This window comes from Macaca nemestrina, chromosome 1 (assembly GCF_043159975.1).
Source record: "Macaca nemestrina isolate mMacNem1 chromosome 1, mMacNem.hap1, whole genome shotgun sequence".
In the NCBI taxonomy this organism is placed as follows: domain Eukaryota; kingdom Metazoa; phylum Chordata; class Mammalia; order Primates; family Cercopithecidae; genus Macaca; species Macaca nemestrina.
In genome coordinates this window covers 217759223-217781968 of record NC_092125.1, presented here as the reverse complement: position 1 = coordinate 217781968, position 22746 = coordinate 217759223, and the positions used below count along the sequence as shown (strand labels likewise).

At 43.7% G+C, this 22746-nt stretch overlaps 1 protein-coding gene and 1 pseudogene across 12 annotated transcripts in view; one reads left to right on the top strand and one right to left on the bottom strand.

Annotated features, from left to right (window-relative positions):
- The window catches only part of LOC139364200 (NBPF family member NBPF3-like), a 217626-nt gene that overhangs the window by 86421 nt on the left and 108459 nt on the right, over positions 1-22746 (top strand). For 5 of the 12 annotated variants that reach the window (XM_071099668.1, XM_071099675.1, XM_071099659.1 and 2 more), the window contains exons 10-17: positions 14618-14690; positions 15151-15362; positions 16412-16621; positions 18373-18475; positions 19306-19520; positions 20562-20607; positions 21096-21307; positions 22353-22562. In XM_071099668.1, coding sequence (XP_070955769.1) covers positions 14618-14690; positions 15151-15362; positions 16412-16621; positions 18373-18475; positions 19306-19520; positions 20562-20607; positions 21096-21307; positions 22353-22562 — 1281 coding nt within the window. Of the gene's footprint in view, positions 1-10462; positions 10638-12408; positions 12512-13343; positions 13559-14617; positions 14691-15150; positions 15363-16411; positions 16622-18372; positions 18476-19305; positions 19521-20561; positions 20608-21095; positions 21308-22352; positions 22563-22746 lie in introns of those variants that run through there. The other 7 variants (XM_071099690.1, XM_071099713.1, XM_071099685.1 and 4 more) reach the window with 6 other exon arrangements.
- On the bottom strand, positions 2253-2773 carry LOC139357137 (profilin-1 pseudogene; annotated as a pseudogene).

The window sequence follows — 22746 nt, the reverse complement described above, 5'->3', positions numbered from 1 at the left end:
TGTATATATGTATATAGCACTCTGATTAAAGCATAATGAAACAGTTTCTCTAAAGACTTGAATAGATACTTCAGAAAAGAAGATACATGAATGGTCAATTAGCATAGGAAAAGATGCTCTACTGTTTAGTCATCAGGGAGATCAATCAATACGACAATGAGATACCAGTACATATCCATGAGAATGGCTAAAATTTAAAAGGCTGAAAGTAGCACATGTTGGTGAGGATATAAAGCACTTGCAAGTGTTATACTTGTAGGAGTGAAAAATGGTATGACTCCTTTGAAAGTCTAACAGTTTCTTAGAGGTTAAACATATACAACTCAGATGGACAGTCCTTCGATTCCTAGGAATTTACATACTATGTCTGCACAACGATCTGTGTATGTTTCCAGACTAAACTGAGGGGCGGGCTGCTATGTCTGGTGGCCCAGCAAGGAGATGCAGATGAACTGGGGAGGAAGAGAGTTTTTACTTCTGCAACTGGTTACAGGGAAAAGGCCTGGAAATTATCACCACACCAACTCAGAATTACAAAGTTCTCCTGAGCTTATGTGCCTTCTAAGCTATATGTGTATATGGAAGTTGCATTCATCTAAATACATAAGTGATTAACTTCTTTTAATCTAGAACTAAGTTCTGAGTCCTGAAGACCTTCCTCTGGAGCCTCAGTCAGTTCACTTAATCTAAATGGGTCTAGGTGCTGGGGACCCTTATCCTGTCTTCTGCTAAATCACAGAGGTTTGGGGAGTTCCTTCAGACCTCCAATAAACTTGTTCGTGGAGGCCTGGGGAGTTTCTTCAGACCCGCAATAAAACTTGTTTAATGCTAAATGACCCCTTTAAAAGTGCCTTTGTAATTTTGTCATGCTTTAAGGCTCAGGAAAATCCTAGGCAAAACTCTTGGTGGGCTTTTGTTACATTCCAGCCTTTGTATAAGGGCACTGGCTTTTTGTTTGTTTGTTTGTTTCCTCTTAATATTTGATTGGACCACTCAGTTGGTATGAAACAGTTGTCAGGAGGCCTGTGGTAGTGAGACCTGGCCTGCCATGTGCGGATGCTCATGGTAGTTTCTTCATACTAGCCCAAACGTGGAGGATAGAAATGTCCAATAACAGGTGAAAGGATAAACAAATATGGTATAGCCACACAAAGGAATACTACTTAGCAATTACAAGGCATGAACTCTTGATGCAAATACTCATATGGATGGATTTTAAAATTACATTGATGCATGAAAGAAGGCAGACACAAAAGAACATAGGTATAATTTCATTTATAGAAAAATGGTTAAAAAGGAAATGGACCTGAAGTGGCAGCGGCTCCTTGGGGCCGAGGGTTGAAAGACTGATGAACTGCAAAGGGGTCCAAGAAACTTTGGTGTGTAGGGAAATTCCTCTATCTTGGTTGTGGCAGTAGTTCCATTAGTGTATGCATTTGTAAACATGCATTGAATTGCACATTTTAAAGTGATGCAATCTGTTGTACCTGAATTATAACTTAATAACATTGATTTCATCATCTTATTTTCTCCATACTAGCAATTAGCAGCTAGAAAATGAAATGCAATAAAACATAATAGAGATTAATAGCCGGAATCATTACATGCTTAAGAATATATGCAGTGAAGCAGGTACAAGGCCCCTAAAAGCAATTGGTGAGAAAAATGAAAGAAGGCTAAATAGAGAAATATATGTCATTTTCATTGATTGGAAGATTCCATGTTGTTAGCATATTACATCAACACAGTTCTGATTGATATTTGTAGTAGGAGATTTTAGGGAAATTTAAAAGCTAATTTCAAAATGTATTTGAAAATCAAGGAACCTAGAATAGGCAAGTTGGTCTTGAAGAAGCAAATAAGTTGGAGGACTTACTCTGCTAGATTTCAAACCTGATATTAAAGCTACAGTAATTTTAAAACGGTAGTACTGGTGTAAGTAATCATAAATATATCAAAGTAAAAGAATACAGACTCAAACAATACGCCCACATATGAAGTTATTTAATGAGTAGAATCTTTTTTATTCATAAAAACATCCCTCAAAACAAAAAAGTTTTCCAACCACACACAGGAGGAGTATGAGTAGGGGAAGGTGTCTGTCCATCTATCCCTGGCCCCCAGCCCATGTGGTTTTGGCAGCAATGAGGGGTGTGGGGTAAGGGCTCCCGAAATTAAAATGGTATATGTGTGTATGAGAAGGAAAGGGGGGCAAACTGTGAGGAGCAGTGGAGGGGAAGGAACAAAGGAGGTCAGTACTGGGAAGGCTGAAGGAGGGAGGACATTTCATAACATTTATTGTTGCTAAAACTGCGGTGGACACCTTTGCCCATCAGCAGGCCTAGCGTCTTGGCAGTCATGGTGCCGGTGACATTGAAGGTGGGGGCTCCACCGATGATCTTCGTTTGAAGATCCACAGTCAATTCCCCATCCTGCAGCAGTGAGTCCGGGACCACAGTACATTTCTAGCCCCCAGTGTCAGCCCATTCACAAAAAAGCTTGACCGGTCTTTGCCAACCAGGACACCAAGCTCAGCTGACGTGATGTTCATAAAGGTTTTCCCTGGGATGGTGGCCCAGATGGAGGGCGAGTCCTTGTTGCCCACGATGGCCGCGTCCTAACAGGTCCGGTCCGCCACGAGGCTGTGGATAGAGGCATCCGCCTGGCCGTTGTGCTGCTGGGGGGGCTCCTCTGGTCGCTGCTGCTGGGGCCGCCTGGGCTGGCGGGGCAGGGGAGGCGGAGAGCTCGGGGCAGGCGCTGCCCTCTTCACCATGGCTCTGCTAGCTGTGCAGCGGCCCTCGCACCGCCCTATATATATAATATATATATAATACTATAAGTTCTAGGGTACATGTGCACAATGTGCAGGTTTGTTACATAGGTGTACATGTGCCATGTTGGTTTGCTGCACCCATTAACTCGTCATTTACATTAGGTATTTCTCCTAATGCTATCCCTCCCCCAGCCCCCCACCCCAGGACAGGCCCTGGTGTGTGATGTTCCCCGCACTGTGTCCAGGTGTTCTCATTGTTCAGTTCCCACCCGTGAGTGAGAATGTGGTCGCACCGCCACTTCTAAATGTTTTAAAAACAAAGTCGCCAATGCCCTTCATTGGGGAAATGAAAGACTTTTAAGTAAAACGATTTTGAGTGAAATAATATTTGTTGTTTTAAAAAGTTAATATTAACAACCACTCTCCATCATACTTTGAAATTAACTTAACATGTGAAAATTCAAATTAGAAACCTTGTAAAGGAAAATGAGAAATAGTTTCATGAACTTGACATAGGAAAATCTTAGACTAGATACTGTAGCACTCACCACAATAAGAAATCAAGTGAATTGCACTTCATTTTTAAAAACCTTCTGCTTATTATGTTGTTAACAACTTAAAAGCTATCTGTAGACCAGAAATAGCAAATAATTATAATATAGCAAAAAATATATATATTTGAATGGACACATTCAAAATATATAAAGAACTCCTATAGATTACAAAGAAAATGACAAACACCCCAGTAATAAATGAAAATAAAAATCTGAGTAGATATTTCCCATAAGAAGATGTCTAACTGAACATTAAGCATGAGAAAACCAACATAGGATATCACTACACACCTGGTAGAATGGCTATAATTTAAAAGACCAAAAATATTAAGTGTGTGGGAATGTAGGGCAACTGGAAATGGCCTACATCTTTCATAGCAATGTAAAGTAATACAATTACTTTGCAATAGTCTGGGTCTTTTTTCTTCCCATTCACCAAGCAATTCCATCCCCAGCTATAGATACCCAGGAAAATAAGTACGTATCTTCACAGAAATAATTGTATGAGAATATTCATAGTTACTTATACACAGTAGCCAACAACTAAACCTGTCACCCATCAGAAAAATGGATCTCAAATTGTGTGATAATCATGCAATCAATAGGATATAACTTGGCCAAAACAAAGTGAAACAAGGGAAAAACACAAAGAAATTAGTGTCATATATAACCACCTGAGTAGGAGAAGTGAAAACAAGAGAACATAGTAAATGATTGCATTTGTTTATTTTTTTGAGATGGAGTCTCACTCTGTCCCCCAGGCTGGAGTGCAGTGGCACGATGTCGGCCTCTGACTCCCGGGTTCAAGAAATGTTCCCTGCCTCAGCCTCCTAAGTAGCTGTGATTACAGGCACCTGCCAGCGCGTCTGGCTAATTTTTGTATTTTCAGTAGAGACAGGGTTTTGCTGTGTTGGCCAGGCTGGTCTTGAACTCCTGACCTCAGGTGATCTGCCCACCTCAGCCTTGCAGTCTTGGGATTACAGGCATGAGGCACCAGGCCCAGCCAAAATGATTCCATTTTTATGAAGCACATGATCAAGCAAAATTAATCTGTGGTGGCTGCTCTAGTTTAAATATTAGTCCCCTCCAAATCACATGTTTAAATGTGGTCCCCAGTGTTGGAGGTGGGGGTTAATGGTAGGTGTTTGGGTCATGGGAGCGGATCCGTCATGACTAGATTAATCCCCGCCCTGGGAGAAGGTAGTGAGTGAATTCTCTCTTAGCTCCTGTAGGAGCCGGTTATTAAAAAGTGCCTCTCACCTTTACTTGCTGTCTTTTGCTTCCTCTCTCACCATATGATCTCTGCACACTCCGGCTGCTTTTCACCTGCTGCTGCAAGTGGAAGCAGCCTCAGGCCCTCATGAGGAGCAGATGCGGGTGCCATGCTTCTTGTGCAGCCTGCAGAACTATGAACAAAATGCACCTCTTTTCTTTATAAATTACCCAGCCTCTGGTATTCCTTTCTAGCAGCACAAAGAGACTAAAGCAGTGACAACATTCAGAATATATTCTTCATTTGGGGGATGAGCATTGACTGGCAAGGACCACATCAGAACTTTGTGGCATGGAGGAAAATGTTCTCTGTCTTTAACTGGGTGTTATTATACAATGTATAATTATATTAAAATGTGTTAAGCTGTACTTTTAGGTTTTTTGCAGTATACTCTATGCAAATTATACCTCAGTGAAGAACTGTTAGCATACAACAAAGAGAGAGATAGAAACACTCAAAAATTGAAAATTGACAGAAAATAGGTAACAAATATTTAGCCTAGAAATAAGAGGGATCCATTGAGAAGAAACCAAAAGCAATGGAATAGAACAAAGATTAAAAAACAGTATAATACAAAAGAGTTTTAAATTTCAAAGTTTGAAATGATATTAAAGTGGCACACTCTTTCCTTGGGAAAATCAAGTGAGAACCATAAACTCTGAGACGAATTCCAGCAAAGGTATGTAAATCAGTTTGATCTAATGGTACAAGATTAGCTTTGAAGGCCAAAAGGAACTGGTTTCTAATTCTTATTCCTCTCCTCACTACTTTTGTGACCTAGGGAAATTTTCCAATCTTTCTGAGTTTGTTTTTTCATCAGGAACAGGATAATACCTAAGTGACAGGCTAGTTCATAGATTTAAATATGATCGCATGGCAGCGGACATGAACCATAATTAATTGTTAAGAATGTATTTACACTGAACTCTCCTTTATCCATGTGAAAATTGTAGACAAACAACAATTGACAAAGAATAGACAGAATGTTCTAAGATAAATATTATTCCTTTGTTTCTGGAAAGAAGTCACACATATAGTAAAAATAATTAGAGAGGACCTAGTTCATATTGAACAATCTTCCCCAAACCCTGAAACAGGTCTATTTTCTAACACCAGAGATGTCTTGACTGAGTCCAACCCCTGCAATCTCCTCTGTCTAGAATAGACAGAGGAAGTTTGCTCCAGTCTTAGAACAGCATGGGCTGGCAAGCGCTCTCAGAGAGGCTCTCAGCTTCAACTCTAAAGGGCCTGAGGAATATGTGCAAGTGGGTTGGGTTAAGGCCAAGCTGAACCATACGGCCAGGGCTCTCACCAGCGCCAAAGTCAGTGGAAGGATATGAGTCCCCAGAGCTCTGCTACAGGCCATGGATGCTCCATGGAGGGGTGGTGAGCCTATGAATAACAATCAGGAGAAACATCGGTAATGGACAGGAGGCATAAATAAACCATGTCCACCCTCCTCTACAACCCAGGAAAGTTCTCCTTCAAAAAATGATGTCTTGAAGAAAACAGGTACAAATCTTTGTGACTTTGGATTAGACATTTTTAAAGTAGGCACAAACAATCCAAAAATAGATGGAGAAATGGACTTCATTAAAATAAAAACTTATATGCTTCAAAAGACAGTGTCAAGGAAGCGAAAAGATAATCCACATAATGGGAGAACTATTTCCAAATTATATATTTGACACAGGTCTAGTACCTAGAGTATATAAGGAATTCATATAACTGAGCAAAAAATGACAAACAACCCAATTTAACAATGGGAAGAAAGCTGTGAGTAGAGATTTCTCTAAGGAAACACACAAATGGCCAAGAAGCACATGCTAAGTTGTTCAATGTTTTTCATCATTAGGAAAATGTAAATTTAAACCAAAATGAGATACCACTTCACACCCAGTACTATGACGTAAGAAAAAAATAAAGACAATATATGTTTGGAAAGTTATGGAGAATATGGAATTCTCATATGTTACTGTTGGGAATGTAAAATGGCATAGCTACTGAATTTGGTGAACAGTGTGTGAGTTCCTCAGAAAGTTTAACAACAAAAAAAAGTTAAACATAAGGTGACATATGATGCAGCAGTTGCACTCCTAGGCTTATAACCAAGAAAATGAAAAACAGGTGTTCACTCAAAAACTTGTACAAAGCTGTTCATAGCAGCATTATTCTTAATAGTTAAAAAGTGGAAACATCTTAAACCACCATCAGTTGATGAATAAACAAAATGTGGTGTAACCATATAGTGGCATATTATTGGGCCATAAAAGTTCATGTACTGATGCAGGTTACGAAGGATGAAACTTGAGAACAGTATGCTAAGAAACAGATGGAAAATGCCACAGTTTGTTGTTCCATATAGAGGAAGTGCCCAGAACAAGTACATCTCTATCTAGAGAAAGTAGATTAGTGGTTGTCAGAGAAAGCAAGAAGGGGGCAATTGAAGAGTGACTGCCCGTAGGTACAGGCATGGTTTTTGGCATTATGAAAATATTCTGGAATGAGGTAGTGGTGATGGTTGTGAAACTTTTGGAATATGGTAAAAGACTAAAATGTGTGGTTAAAATGGTGAATTTTGTGATATATGAATTATACTATAGAAATAATGATAACAGTAATAAAGCAAAGTGTCTTTCCACATCTCCATGTCCTGTATTTTCATTAAAAAAAAAAAAAAAGGAAAAGAAAACATTTCAGGCCAGGCTCAGTGGCTCACTCCTGTAATCCCAGCACTTTTGGAGGCCTAGGTGGGAGGATCGCTTGGGGCCAGAAGTTCAAAACCAGCCTGAGCAACATAGCAAGACCTTGTCTCTATGAAAAATAAAAAATTAGCCAGAAATGGTGATGTGCGCCTAGAGTTCCAACTACTTGGAAAGCTGAGGTAGGAAGATCACTTGAGCCCAGGATTTCGAGGTTGCAGTGATCTATAATCACCGATGCACTCCAGCCTGGGTGATAGAGCAAGACCCTGTCTCAAAAAGGAAAGAAAAAAAAAAAAAAAAAAGCATCTCACTTTAATAGTAAGTGACCAGAATGTGATGCTGGCAGCACGTTGTGAGGAAATGTATTAGATGAAAGAAGTTAAATTCCAGAAGTTTTCCTTTTTTCAGAAATGAGGTATGAGGGAGCAAAACATGTACCTGGAAGGAACTGACCCGGCTGGATTGGAAAATGTGAGAAGGGAGTGGGGAAGAGGCTGCTCCACCTGAGATCTGGCTCCAGGACTTACAGCAAGGGGAACTTGGACAAGTTACAGACTCTCTGTGCCTCAGTTTCTTCATCAGCAAAACAGAAAGAATCATCCCATCAACTGTAAGGTCAGTGCTATCAGTGGGTCCCCAAATTGAGTGCACAAATCTAAGGTTTGTGCCTCAACTTCAAAAACTCAAACTAATAACAAACTTGGCCTTATGAGAAATCATAAGTATTTTTCTATTTCCATGAGAATTTAATCTCAAAACAGGAATCAGAAAAATATTAAGTCCAAGGCATAACACCTAAACCATTGCTCATATTTATTCTTTCTAAATAGAGCAAAGTGTAAAATCATCTCCATAAAACATACACTGTGGTTATAAAAAGGCAAAAGTCTTAGTGAGAATCATTGGTATTTCATAGAAGACTGAATTAAACACAGCCAAGGGAAGACCCAAGTCTCATACTTCTCTTGTATATTCCAAAGTTTCAGGGAAATTCCAGGTGATAGAGGTTATTTCCCATAATGTTAAAGCAAGGTTTCAGACACTTGAGAATTTTGGTCCCAGTACTCGAGGAGGGCACACCTCTGTCCTGGAAAATAATCCAGGTATGTATATTCTTCCTGTGACTCATTCTGGTCATTCTTCTAGCATCACAAAAACCAAAAAATGGAAATATGTCCAAAGACATGATTTGCTATCCCTCTTCTTCAGGTTTCTTACCTGTTACATATGGATAATAGCATTACCTTAAGGATTATGGTGAAGATACAATGTCCAAATATGAGCACAGTTTTGAGCAAAATGCCTTGTATGAATTGGTCGGTGAATATCTACTAAATAATTATGTGAATATTTACTGAATTATGTGGATCCTATCAATAATGACTGAATAATGACTGTGATTGCTTTTATTGGCAGTGCTGAAAACTCATCCCTGTGTGACCTCAAGTAAGCCATGTAACTTTGTGAACCTGCAGTTTTATCATTTTTAAAATGAAGAAACTTGACAGATTTTCATCATGACACAGAACATCAGGTCTCCCAGACCCCGGAAAATACATTTACTTAAAGCTGTTGATACATCTCAAAGCAGTATCCTTACAGTGTCATTGGAGGACAGTGCGGGCTGCAGTGAGGCACGCCTTCAAATGGGATTGATCCAGTCCTCGTTCCTTCACTTCCACATGAATGCTGAGCGGCCCAGGATCACACCCAGTGCACCCACAACTCAGGCAAGTCCAGCAGCCAATCCTAGGAGACCTGGGCTACAGAACAGTCTCCCAAGTTCCAGGCTCACAAAACCTCGGTGGGGATGGAAGCTGAGAAAGTGAGGAGGTGGCTCAGGGGATTGCTCTTTCCTACTCATTCCTCTCATCTCACACTCACCTTCTGCTGCACCACTGAGGATCACCAGCCAACCCTGACCATAACCTTGACCTTGCCATGTTCTGTTAGTGAAATGAAACCAAAAATGAATGATGTTAGTCCAACTCAACAAAATATATATCAAAACATATTCCATAAGAGCCGCTCATGGCCCTGTTCTTTCCAGTATATGGGAAAACAAAAGGGAAACAACCAAATAGCATCAGGTTTATGAAACTTCCTAAGATAGACAGTCATACATGTTTTCAGGAGATCTCTATATACATGAGTTTGATCACTTGATCCCTTGAAAAGAGCTCTTGAGGCACTAGAATGACATCCACAATTGACAAGTATGAAATGTGGTGCTCAGTGCCGTGAAAATACAAATCAACCCACATAGAGGAAGAGCTTTGGACATAGGGATGTCAAACTGGTCTAGAGTGTAGTGAAAGCCAAGATGCTTTTCTTACTGGTGCCCCAGTAAGAAAAAAGAAATCAACATAACAATGAGATGCAGCAAGAATAATACTGAGACAGGAAAGAAAACATTTTTAAAAAATGAATTATTCATTCACTTTCTAGTGGATACAGAAAAAACTGCAGAAGATGCAGAGGATATCAGTGCAAGCTAAAAGTTTCATATCTTACACTTGCAGAAAAGGCTTAAGATCTGTTTTAACTGGGAGCAGGTGGGGTGACTTCATGACTGCCCTTAAGAAAATATAACCTGTTGGGAAACTGTTTCTGCCTTGATGATGTTGTACAGACAAGAGAGAAACAGTGAGGAATGTGCTTAGATGTATTGGGAAAGAGACGGTCTGTGGCATTGTCACAAAGGTACATGAATATTGAGAGTGAATGCTGAAGGAATGAGCCCATTGGTGGTGACCCTCAGGTGAGACCAGGGTGCCTGTGTTTCAGCCAAGCCAGTGCAATTGGAACGCAGGCTCCTAAGATTCCATGACACCCCCACCTTCTAATTCTGTTATTGCAACTGCAGACCGTTACCTGGCACGCTGGCCACAATCTTCCTCACTCTTGTGAGACTCTGAGCGACTGGCAGTGCCTTAGCTCTGAACTCAGACACCTCGAACCTTGTTTTTGTGGTTAAGGATCCTAAAGTGCTGTGGGGACTGATCTCGTTTTTCTCAACAGTAAGTTAAGAATTTCGGTTACTGACAACCCTCAGTCCTGATTCAACCTATTTGATTTCACCGGTTTGTAACCCATCATGTGTTTGGGTTTCTTCTCCCCAGTTCCTGACTCCACGTCTTCTGCCACACACGTCAGCATGGTGGTATATGCGGGCCCTTGGTCCAGTAAGAAGGCAGACGTGAACACTCTAGAAATCAACGAGAAATTGCGCCCCCAGCGGACAGAGAAGAAACATCAGTTCCTAAACACCAAGGAGAAATATCTTGTAACTCAAGTGGCCTACTTTCTGACCAAGGGGCAGAACAGTTACAGTAAGTTCCATAGGCTCACCATCACAAAAGTGATGAATGATGTCCTGTCTTCTCTCTGAGAACCTGAATTCTCTCTCCATCAAAAATAATTTAATCCTTCCCTTGCTTCTAGGAAAATAGAAATGGGTATTTTCACATTTTGTTAATGTTAGAAGACAGAGGTACCAAAGTATTTTGAAACTTTCCCTGTTTGCCGTCAGGTGGGGATGGACCTAGAGGTAGAATAGCAGTTATTGATTTCGGACACAGGCACGGAACCACCTGTTTTCTCCGAGAGGCTAAATCATGTTTTCAAGAATCCTCTCTGTACCATATAAGATCCGGCAGACAAATGACATCTAGTCTGTTGTTCTAAATGTCTGGGACTAGTGAACTTTTATTCAGGTCAAGCTTCTGTTGAGGCCCAATAGGCAAAGCTCTGTTCTAGGGACCCTGAGGGAAATTTGGTGATAGTACACAGTACCCGCTATGTGGGGCCTCAAGAGGAGTCTGCTTCTAATAGAACCTGTGGTATCTATAACCGACAGCATCAAGAGCAGGGAGTAGGGGCCGTGCAAGGTGGCTCAGTCCTGTAATCCCAGCACTTTGGGAGGCTGAGGCGGGTGGATCACGAGGTCAGGAGTTTGAGATCAGCGTGGGCAACATGCAGAAACCCCGTCTCTACTAAAATTACAAAAATTACGTGGGAAATGGTGGTAGGCACCTGTAATTCTAGCTACTCGGGAGGCTGAGGCAGGAGAATCCTTTGAACCCAGGAGACAGAGGTTGCAGTGAGCCAAGATCACAGCATTGCACTCCAGCCTGGGTGACAGGGCAAGACTCGTCAAAAAAAAAAAAAAAAAATTAAAGAAAAGAAAAGAAAAAGCAGAGAGTACCCTGGTGAGAGGGAAGTCCTGCTTCCTCGGGCACAGGCTTTTGTTCCTAAAAGGAAGAAAGATCGCACCCGAGGATGTGTGGAAGTAGTAGTGCAGTGTGCAGAGCAGGAACCCTGAGTCTGTCTCCTGGGCTGCATGCAACTTGCTTGTCCTGTCTGTCCCTCAGTTTCCTCATCTGTTCATAGGGTGCTACAGTAATACCTACCTCTGTAAATTGCTGCAATGAGTTACATGAGTTATTTCTTGTCAATCTCCTGGAACATTTATTGGCACAGAGTAAACACTATCTATTAGTTCCTCATTCTACTGTTTGTAAATTAACACAAACTTTGTTAGTATTAGGGCGTATTTCCTTGATAGTCTTGTGGTCTTATGTCTCATACTTTATGTTTCTGTTATGATTGTTAAAATCATATCTGCAGATATGATTTAAAAATCAAAGATTTTTAAGATCTTTGACATATTTGTCCTTGAAATTCCCAAACGGAAACCATCAGTCCCATAGTCCTAGGGGCCTTCCCAACTGTCCAAGAAATCTCTACTTCATGCCCCAGTGCAGTGTTTTGGAGGAGAGGCTGCAAGGCTTGGGGAAGTGGCCCCACATGCAGAGTCACACCTCAGGGGCTGTGAATTCTGACTCCACTTTATTGTGATTGAATCATCTTGCCAACTTCCTTGATGTGCCCTTGAGTTTCGGTTTGTTTGTCTCTAAATTTTGGAGGATGAGATGCCAGAAAGTCGGGAGACTCAAGAGTAAAGAGCTGGAATTTCCTGCCTAGAGCCTGGTACTGGGGTCAGTTATGTCCTTGGGACGGACCTGGCTCCTGCCCTGTAGGCAGTGACCACCGCTCTGTGTCCAGCTTTTCACTGAGGCCAGTGTGTCTGTCTTTTCTCAGACTATGAAGAGTGCAAAGACCTCCTAAAATCTATGCTGCGGGATGAGCTTCAGTTGAAGGAGGAGAAGGTTGCAGAGCAGCTCGGGCAAGCTGAAGAGCTCAGGTGAGGGTGCCCTATGCAGGCAGGTGGGCGGGTGTGTAAATCTCTGAAGTACAACCGCTCGGCGAGGTGAAGTAAGAGCTAAGCTGGGTCTGGGGAAGGGCAGGAATTGCCATGGCAGGCTCACAACACACAAAGATTTATGAAACAGAGAACAAGGATAATAATAAGTTATGGGTTGCAGTTGTTTCTCAGAGCCATGATTTCTCTTTTTGAAAGAAGTAATTGTTGAGGTGAAATTTGCATAACACAAAATTAACTAAAGTAGTGGGAACCACCCAACAGCATTCAGTGTACTCAAAATGGTGCGCCATCACCACCCCACTTACCCTTAGTCAGAATCACCTCCTGACTGACTGTGGCTTCTCATCCTTTCGGTCAATCAGTGTTGCCTTCTGGAGCCTGTCATTCTTTTCTTCTTTCATCTTTTCGACTGGTCCCCTCTGCACTGGGCCTCATTTCTGTCCATGGCTTTGCATCTAGTGACTGCGAGATGCGCTATGTGTATTTTCACATGGAAATGTCCATGGCCAGAGTGAGGAACTGAAAGGATGAATGTCTTTTTGAAAGTGAATAAGGAAGACACCTACTTTTGTTTAGAGAAGGGAAAGATGAATGGAAGATTGTCGAGGATCTTACAGGAGCCCTCTCTGATATAGACGAAGCCTGTAAACCATTTTTTGTTCTTTCTCTTGGCCACAGACATTTGAAATATGTGCTGACCTTCTCCTTGGAGGTCTCCTTGAGGACATTGTCTCAGAAATCTCTGTCGCAATATTCGAACTGATCACTCACCCCTTTCCACTGTTCAATTTTCTCTACTATCTCACCTTAGGCAATATAAAGTCCTGGTTCAGTCTCAGGAACGAGAGCTGAGCCAGTTAAGGGAGAAGTTGCGGAAAGCGAGAGATGCCTCCCGCGCATTGAATCAGCATCTCCAGGCCCTCCTCACTCCGGATGAGCCGGCCAACTCCCAGGGGAAGGACCTCCAAGAAGAGCTGGCCGAGGGCTGTAGGCTGGCACAGCATCTCGTCCAAAAGCTCACCCCAGGTAAGGTTTCCATAGGATCTGATGACCCAGAACCCCAGGCTTATGAGAGACTCCAGACCTTCGTACTTTCACAATGACAGTTGTATCGGTGGTGTTTTTTCCCACTAAACATATGTGGCCATGACATGACCAGGACTTCCTGGGTGAGATCAGAGATGGGAAACCCTGCAACCCATGGGGTTGGAGGTCACAGTATTGGGAATGTCCCTCCTTCCTTGATGGAAGATGGTCTTTGGAGCCAGAGGCAACATGTCTCTAGTTGTAAAGGAGAGGAAGGAGGCTGTGACAGGAGGGTGCTTGTTAGAGTGAAAAGAGCTCTGGAGTAAGAATGAAGGTTCCCAGGCTGTCTCTTTGGCAATGTTCTTAGTAAGTGTCGGTGAGTGAGTGATTTTTCCCTCGTGAGATTCTCTCTCTCCATCTGCAAAGGCAGGCACATTGTCTCTTGCAAGGTTCTGAATCATCCAAATGTGGGAACACTTACGACTGCTTTTGAAAATGAGATAAAGCCCTTCGCCGTGTGGTGTTGGGGAAGGCACTTGATGTGGGGGCATTTGGTGGTAGGAGGTGCTTCAGACTGGAGCACTCCCCATGGAGAACATGTCCCTGAATAACACAGAGGAAGCCACATGGAGGGCCTGTGAAGTCTCCTGATACATAGAGGACTGTGGTGCCAGTTTGTCCTCTCCTAAGAGAAAGAATTAGGTTCGAAATGTGAACTGTGACAGGACACCAAGCCTGTGCCTGGGAATCAGATTTGTGGTGGGATGATGGAGACAGCTGCCAAAGTCCTGAGAGAGGCTGTGCAAGTCCCCAGTGATATAGGCAACAAAGGGTCTTTTCAATATTTGGCCACATCTTGATGGTGGCCCTCCAGAGCAGAAATGCATTGCCTGATGGAACAAGAAACCATGCCAGGGCGTTTTGTTAAAGTAAAACATGAGGGCTTTCAGTTGAATGGTGACCCATGCCTAGATGTTCATGTCTCTGTGCACATTGGGCTGACTGTGCTTCTAGAGTGTGAAGTGGGAAATATCTGAATGAACACTTCTGTATTTACAGAAAATGATGAAGATAACGATGAAGATGTTAAAGTTGAGGAGGCTGAGAAAGTACAGGAGTCATGTGCCCCCAGGTAACCCTGAATAATCAGGAGCAAGTAATGGATTTTGACATATGAAAAAGGTCTAAGAGGCACACCCTCTCTGGCATCTATGATGAGCCAAAAGTCTGCATTCCCTTGGCCACAGTATGTGAAATTCAACCCAACTTAGACACAGGGTGTGGCAGCTGTTGTGTTTCTCTGTGTGTGGCGAGTGTGATGTCTGTACTGTACAGGGATAGCTGAGTCTTCTTCTTTCTCAGATCCTATCTGTCCAGTGCAATGAACACCAGTTGCCCTCTTCCTCTCTGTCTCCCATGGCTGCCATGCTGTGTTGCAGAGAGAAGAGGATTGCCTGTTCTCTCTTAAAGGGAGCCTGTTGTTTGCTCTCTGTGACCACTCTCCTAATGCCTCCTGTCAAAACCGGCTAGGTCTCCCTGGACTCCAATCCCTCTGTGTTTAATCTTCTGGCATCTCTATCTCACCTCATCAGGGAGGTGCGGAAGGCTGAAGAAAAGGAAGTCCCTGAGGACTCAGTGGAGGAATGTGCCGTCACTTGTTCAAATATCTATGGCCCTTCTGAGTCCAACCAGCCTCACAAGAACTCCAAAATCACATTTGAGGAAGACCAAGTGGACTCAACTCTGCTTATAGACCGTGGATCGTCTCCAGATGGATGGCAGGATGCTCTAAACCTTGTCCCAGGTAGCCTCTATTTTCCTTGTGTCTCATACCTTTGTCTAGGCTACGGAAGATCCATTCTGAGTACAGGCTGTATAGGTACATATTGGTTTACTCAGAAACTAGGATGAAGCTAGCTGTGGTGACTGACATATATATTTGCAGCACTTTGGGAGGCCCAAGTGGGAGGATCATTTGAATTCAGGAGTGCAAGAGCAGACTGGAGAATATGGTGAAACCCATCTTTACAAAGAATACAAAACATTAGCCAGGCATGTTCCTTTGCCCCTATAGTCCCAACTGCTCAGGAGGCTTAGGTGCGAGGATTGGCTCAGATGATCCTCCCACCCTCATTCACTTTTCTCAGGCTAGACTCTCTCCTTTTCATTGGCTTGTCTTAGCTGTTAATAAGAAGTCTCTGGCCAGGGTCGCTGGCTCACATCTGTAATCCCAGCACTTTGGGAGGGTGAGGTGGGCAGATCACCTGAGGTCAGGAGTTCGAAAGCAGCCTGGCCAACATGGCGAAATTGCATCTCTACTAAAAATACAAAAAATAGCTGGCATAGTGGTTTGTGCCTGTAATCCCAGCTACTTGGGAAGCTGAGCCACGAAAATCACTTGAACCCAGGAGGTAGAGGTTGCAGTGAGCTGAGATCGTGCCACTGCACTCCAGCCTGGGCGACAGAGTGAGACTCCCTCTCAAACAAAACATAAAAAACCAAAACCAACCAACCAGTCAAACGAAAAATTTAATGAAACAAAAAACAATCTCTTGAGCTACACAGAAACATTCGCCTCTCATGGGGTAAAAAGCTCAGAGCCCAGCCTTGCTTTATGGAAACTTTTAAGCAAGAAAAGGGTGGAAGTGTTTGTGTCCTGATTTCAAGGTGACTGCGTAGCTCAGACACGTTGACTTAAAGGAGATCAAGAGTGGAGATGAGAAGAGTGAAACCAGGGAAACAGCATCTTCAAATCAGTGGACTAGGCTGTCAGTGACATCCCTCAATCCTGAATCAACCTATTTGATTTCACCAGTTATTAACCCATCATGTGTTTGGATTTTTTCTCCCCAGTCCCTGGTTCCACCTCTTCTGCCGCAAACATCAGCATGGTGGCATCTGCTGGTCCTTGGCCAAGTGAGAAGTCAGAGATGAACACTCCAGAAATCAACGAGAAACTGTGCCCGCAGTTGGGAGAAAAGAAAGAACAGTTTAGAAACACTAGAGAGAAATTTCTTGTAACTCAAGTGGCCTACTTCCTGGCCAACCAGCAGAACAGTTATAGTAAGTTCTATAGGCTCACCATCACAAAAGTGATGATGTCCTGTCTTCTCTCTGAGAAACGGAATTCTCTCTCCATCAAAAATAATTTAATCCTTTCCTTACTTCTAGGAAAATAGAAATGGGTATTTTCACATTTTGTTAAAGTTGGAAGACAGAAGTACCAAAGGATTTCGTAACTTTCCATGTTTGCAGTCAGGTGGGGATGGGCCTAGAGGTAAAATCTCAGTGATGGTTTCAGACACAGGCACAGAATGACCTGTTTTCTCCAAGAGGCTAAATCATGTTTTCACGAATCCTCTCTGTATCATATAAGATCTGGCAGACAAATAACATCTAGTCTGTTGTTCTAAATGTCTCGGGCTAGTGAATTTTATTCAGTTCAAGCTTCTGTTGAGGCCCAATAGGCCAAGCTCTGTTCTAGGGACCCTGAGGGAAATTTGGTGATAGTACACAGTACCCGCTGTGAGGGGCGTCAAGAGGAGTCTGCTCCTAATAGAACCTGTGGTATCTATAACCGACAGCATCAAGAGCAGGGAGTAGGGGCCGTGCAAGGTGGCTCAGTCTTGTAATCCCAGCACTTTGGGAGGCTGAGGCAGCTGGATCACGAGGTCAGGAGTTTGATTCCATCCTGGGCAATGTGGAGAGACCCCGTCTCTACTAAAATTAGAAAAATTATCTGGGTGTGGTGGCGGGCACCTGTAATCCCAGCTACTCGGGAGGCTGAGTCCAGAGAATCCTTTGAACCCAGGAGACAGAGGTTGCAGTGAGCCAAGATCATGCCATTGCACTTCAGCCTGGGCGACAGGGCAAGACTCATCAAAAAAGAAACAAACAAAAAAGGCAGAGAGTAGCCTGGTGGGAGGGAAGTCCTGTTTCTTGGGGCACAGGCTTTTGTTCCTAAAGAGGAAGAAAGATGTACCCAAGAATGTGTGGAAGTAGCAGTGCAGTGTGCAGAGCAGGAACCCTGGGCCTGTCTCCTGGGCTCCATCCAAGTTGCTTGTCCTGTGTGTCCCTCAGTTTCCTCATCTATTCATAGGTTGCTACAGTAATACCTACCTCTGTAAATAGCTGCAGTGAGTTACATGAGCTATTTCTTATCAATCTCCTAGAACATTTATGGGCACAGAGTAAACACTATCTATTAGTTCTTCATTCTACTGTTTGTAAATTAACACAAACTTTGTTAGTATTTGGGCATGTTTCCTTCATAGTCTTGTGGTCTTATGTCTCATACTTTATGTTTCCGTTATGATTCTTAAAATCGTATCTGCAGTTACCATTGAAAACTCAAAGATTTTTAAGATCTTTGACATAGTTGTCCTTGAAATTCCCATTAAAAGGGAAACCATCAGTCCCATAGTCCTAGAGGCCTTCCCAATTGTCCGAGAAATCTCTGCTTCGTGCCCCAGTGCAGTGTTTTGGAGGAGAGGCTGCAAGGCTTGGGAAAGTGGCCCCGCATTCAGAGTCAGACCTCAGGGGCTGTGAATTCTGACTCCACTTCATTGTGGTTGAATCATCTTGTCAACTTCCTTGATGTTCCCTTGAGTTTCGGTTTGTTTGTCTCTAAATTTTGGAGGATGAGATGCCAGAAAGTCGGGAGACTCAAGAGTAAAGAGGTGGAAATCCCTGCCTGGAGCCTGGTATTGGGGACAGTTATGTCCTTGGGATGGACCTGGCTCCTGCCCTGTAGGCAGTGACCTCAGCAGCATGTGCAGTCTTTCACTGAGGCCAGTGTGTCTGTCTTTTTTCAGACTATGAAGAGTGCAAAGACCTCCTAAAATCTATGCTGAGGGATGAGCTTCAGTTGAAGGAGGAGAAGCTTGCAGAGCAGCTCGGGCAAGCTGAAGAGCTCAGGTGAGGGGGCCCTATGCAGGCAGGTGGGCAGGTGTGTAAATCTCTGATGTATAGCAGCTTGGAGGGTAGAAGTAAGAGCCAAGCTGGGCCAGGGGAAGGGCAGGAATTGCTATGGCATGCTCACAATACACAGAGGTTTGTGAAACAGAGACCAAGGACAGTAATAAGTTATGGGTTGCAGTTGTTTCTCAGAGCCCCGTTTTCTCTTTTTGAAAGAAGTAATTGTTGAGGTGAAATTTGCATAAGACATGATGAACCAAAGGAGTGGGAACCACCCAGCAGCATTCAGTGTACTCGAAATGGTGCGCCATCACCACCCCACTTACCCATAGTCGGAATCACCTCCTGACTGACTGCGGCATCTTATCTTTGACCCAATCAATGTTGCCTTCTGGAGCCTGTCATTCTTTTCTTGTTTAATCTTTTCAATTGGCCCCGTCTGCACTTGGCCGCATTTCTGTATATGGTTTTGTATGTAGTCACTGCAAGATAGACTATGTGTATTTTCACATGGAAATGTCCATTGCCAGAGTGAGGAGCTGAAAGGATGTCTTTTTGAAACTGAATAAGGAAGACACCTAATTTTGTTTAGAGAAGGGAAAGATGAATGGAACATCGTCGAGGATCTTACAGGAGCCCTCTCTGACATAGAGGAAGCCTGTAAACCATTTTTGCTTCTTTCTCTTGGCCACAGACATTTCTTTAAACGTGTGCTGACCTTCTCCTTGGAGGTCTCCTTGAGGACATTGTCTCAGAAATCTCTGTCGCAATATTCGAACTGATCACTCACCCCTTTCCACTGTTCAATTTTCTCTACTATGTCACCTTAGGCAATATAAAGTCCTGGTTCAGTCTCAGGAACGAGAGCTGAGCCAGTTAAGGGAGAAGTTCCGGGAAGGGAGAAATGCCTCCCGCGCATTGAATCAGCATCTCCAGGCCCTCCTCACTCCGGATGAGCCGCCCAACTCCCAGAGGCGGGACCTCCGAGAACAGCTGGCCGAGGGCTGTAGGCTGGCACAGCACCTCGTCCAAAAGCTCACCACAGGTAAGGTTTCCATAGGACCTGGAGACCCAAAACGCCAGGCTTATGAGAGACTCCCGACCTCCATCCTTTCACAATGTTGTATCATTGGTGTTTTTTTTCACTGAACATTTGTGGCCCTTCCAGGACTTCCTGTGTGATATCAGAGATGGGAAACCCATGGGTTTGGAGGTCACAGTATTGCAAATGTCCCTCCTTCCTTGGTGGAGATGGTCTTTGGAGCAAGAGGCAGCATCTCTCTAGTTGTAAAGGAGAGGAAGGAGGCTGTGACAGGAGGGTTCTTGTTAGAGTGAAAAGAGCTGTAGACTTAGAATGAAGGTTCTCAGGCTGTCTCTTTGGCAATGTTCTTAGTAACTGTCGGTGAGTAAGTAATTTATCCTTCTTGAGTTTCTCTGTGTCCATCAGAAAAGGCAGGAAAATTGTCTCTTGCAAGGCTCTGAAGCATCTAAATGTGGGAACACTTATGACTGCTTTTGAAAATGAGATAAAGCCCCTCGCCATGTGGTGTTGGAGAAGGCACTTGACGTGGGGGCATTTGGTGGTAGGAAGTGCTTCAGACTGGTGCACTCCCCATGGAGAGCATGTCCCTGAATAACACAGCAGAAGCCACATGGAGGGCCTGTGAAGTCTCCTGAGGCATAGAGGACTGTCGGGCAAGTTTGTCCGCGCCAAAGGGAAAGAATTAGGTTCCAAATGCGAACTGTGACACAACACCAAGTCTGTGCCTGGGAATCAGATCTGTGGCGGGATGCGGGAGACAGCTGCCAAAGTTCAGAGAGAGGCTGCACAAGTCCCCAGTGATATGCGGAGCAAAGGGTCTTTTCAATATTTGGTGACATCTTGATGGTGGCCCTCCAGATCAGAAATGCATTGCCTGATGGATCAGGAAAGCATGCCAGGGCATTTTATTAAAGATAAAACATGAGAGCTTTCAGTTTAACGGTGACCCATGCCTAGATGTCCATGTCTGTGTGCACATTGGACTGACTGTGCCTGCAGAGTGTGAAGTGGGAAATATCTGAACGAACACTTCTGTATTTACAGAAAATGATGAAGGTGAGGATGAAGATGTTAAAGTTGATGACACTGAGTAAGTACAGGAATCATGTGCCCCAGGTAACACTGAATAATCAGGTGCAAGTAATGGGTTTTAATATATGAAAAAGGTCTAGGAGGCACACCCTGTCTCTGGCACCTACAATGGGCCACAAGCCTGCATTCCCTTGGCCACAGTATGAGAAATTCAACCCAGCTTAGACACAGGGTGTGGCAGCTGTTGTGTTTCTCTGTGTGTGGTGAGTGTCATATCTGTACCGAACAGGGATAGCTGAGTCTTCATCTTTCTCAGCTCCTATCTCTCCAGTGAAAAGAACACCGGTTGGTCTCTTCCTCTCTGTCTCCCATGGCCGCCATGCTCTGTTGCAGAGAGAAGAGGATTGCCTGTTCCCTCCTAAAGGGAACCTCCTGTTTGCTTTCTGTGACCACTGTCTTAATGCCTCCCGTCAAAACCTGCTAGGTCTCCCTGGGGTCCAATCCCTCTGTATTTAATCTTCTGGCATCTCTATCTCACCTCATCAGGGAGGTGCGGAAGGCAGAAGAAAAGGAGATCCCTGAGGACTCAGTGGAGGAATGTGCCATCACTTGTTCAAATAGCTATGGCCCTTCTGAGTCCAATCAGCCTCACAAGAACTGCAAAGTCACATTTGAGGAAGACCAAATGGACTTGACTCTGCTTATAGACCATGAATCGTCTCCTGATGTATGGCAGGATGCTCTAAACCTTGTCCCAGGTAGCCTCTATTTTCCTTGTGTCTCATACTTCTGTCTAGACTACGGAAGTTCCATTGTGAGGACAGGCTATATACGTACATATTGGTTTACTCAGTAACGAGGATGGAACTAGGTGCGGTGACTCACACATATATTCGCAGCACTTTGGGAGGCCCAAGTGGGAGGATCATTTGAATTCAGGAGTTCAAGAGCAGGCTGGAGAATATGGTGAAACCCATCTTTACAATGAATACAAAACATTAGCCAGACATGTTCCTTTGCCCTTAGAGTCCTATCTTCTCAGGAGGCTTAGGTGCGAGGATTGGCTCAGATGATCCTCCCACCCTCATTCACTTTTCTCAGGCTAGACTCTCTCCTTTTCATTGGCTTGTCTTAGCTGTTAATAAGAAGTCTCTGGCCAGGGTCGCTGGGCTCACATCTGTAATCCCAGCACTTTGGGAGGACAAGGTGGGCGGATCACCTGAGGTCAGGAGTTCGAAAGCAGCCTGGCCAACATGGCAAAATTGCATCTCTACTAAAAATACCAAAAATAGCTGGCATGGTGGTTGGTGCCTGTAATCCCAGCTACTTGGGAGGCTGACGCATGAGAGTCGCTTGAACCCAGGAGGCAGAGGTTGCAGTGAGCTGAGATCGTGCCACCAGCCTGGGCGACACAGTGAGACTCCCCCTCAAACAAAACATAAAAAACCAAAACCAACCAACCAATCAAACAAAAAAAAATTAACGAAACAAAAACCAATCTCTTGAGCTACACAGAAACATTGGCCCCTCATGGGGTAAAAAGCTCAGAGCCCAGCCTTGCTTTATAGAAACTTCTAAGCAAGAAAAAAGTGGAAGTGTTTGTGTCCTGGTTTCAAGGTGACTGCGTATCTCAGACACGTTGACTTAAAGGAGATCAAGAGTGGAGATGAGAAGAGTGAAACCAGGGAAACAGCATCTTCAAATCAGTGGACAAGGCTGTCCGTGACATCCCTCAGTTCTGATTCAACCTATTTGATTTCACCAGTTATTAACCCATCATGTGTTTGGACTTTTTCTCCCCAGGCCCTGGCTCCACCTCTTCTACCACAAACGTCAGCATGGTGGTATCTGCGGGCCCTTGGTCCAGTGAGAAGTCAGAGATGAATACTCTAGAAATCAGTGAGAAACTGCACCCCCAGCGGGCAGAGAACAAACGTCAATTCATAAACACCAAGGAGAAATATCTTGTAACTCAAGTGGCCTACTTTTTGGCCAAGGGGCAGAACAGTTACAGTAAGTTCCCTAAGCTCACCATCACAAAAGTGATGAATGATGTCCTGTCTTCTCTCTGAGAAACTGAATTCTCTCTGCATCAGAAGTAATGTAATCCTTTCCGTACTTGTAGGAAAATAGAAATGGGTATTTTCTCCTTTTGTTAAAGTTGGAAGAGAGAGGTACCAAAGTATTTCAAAACTTT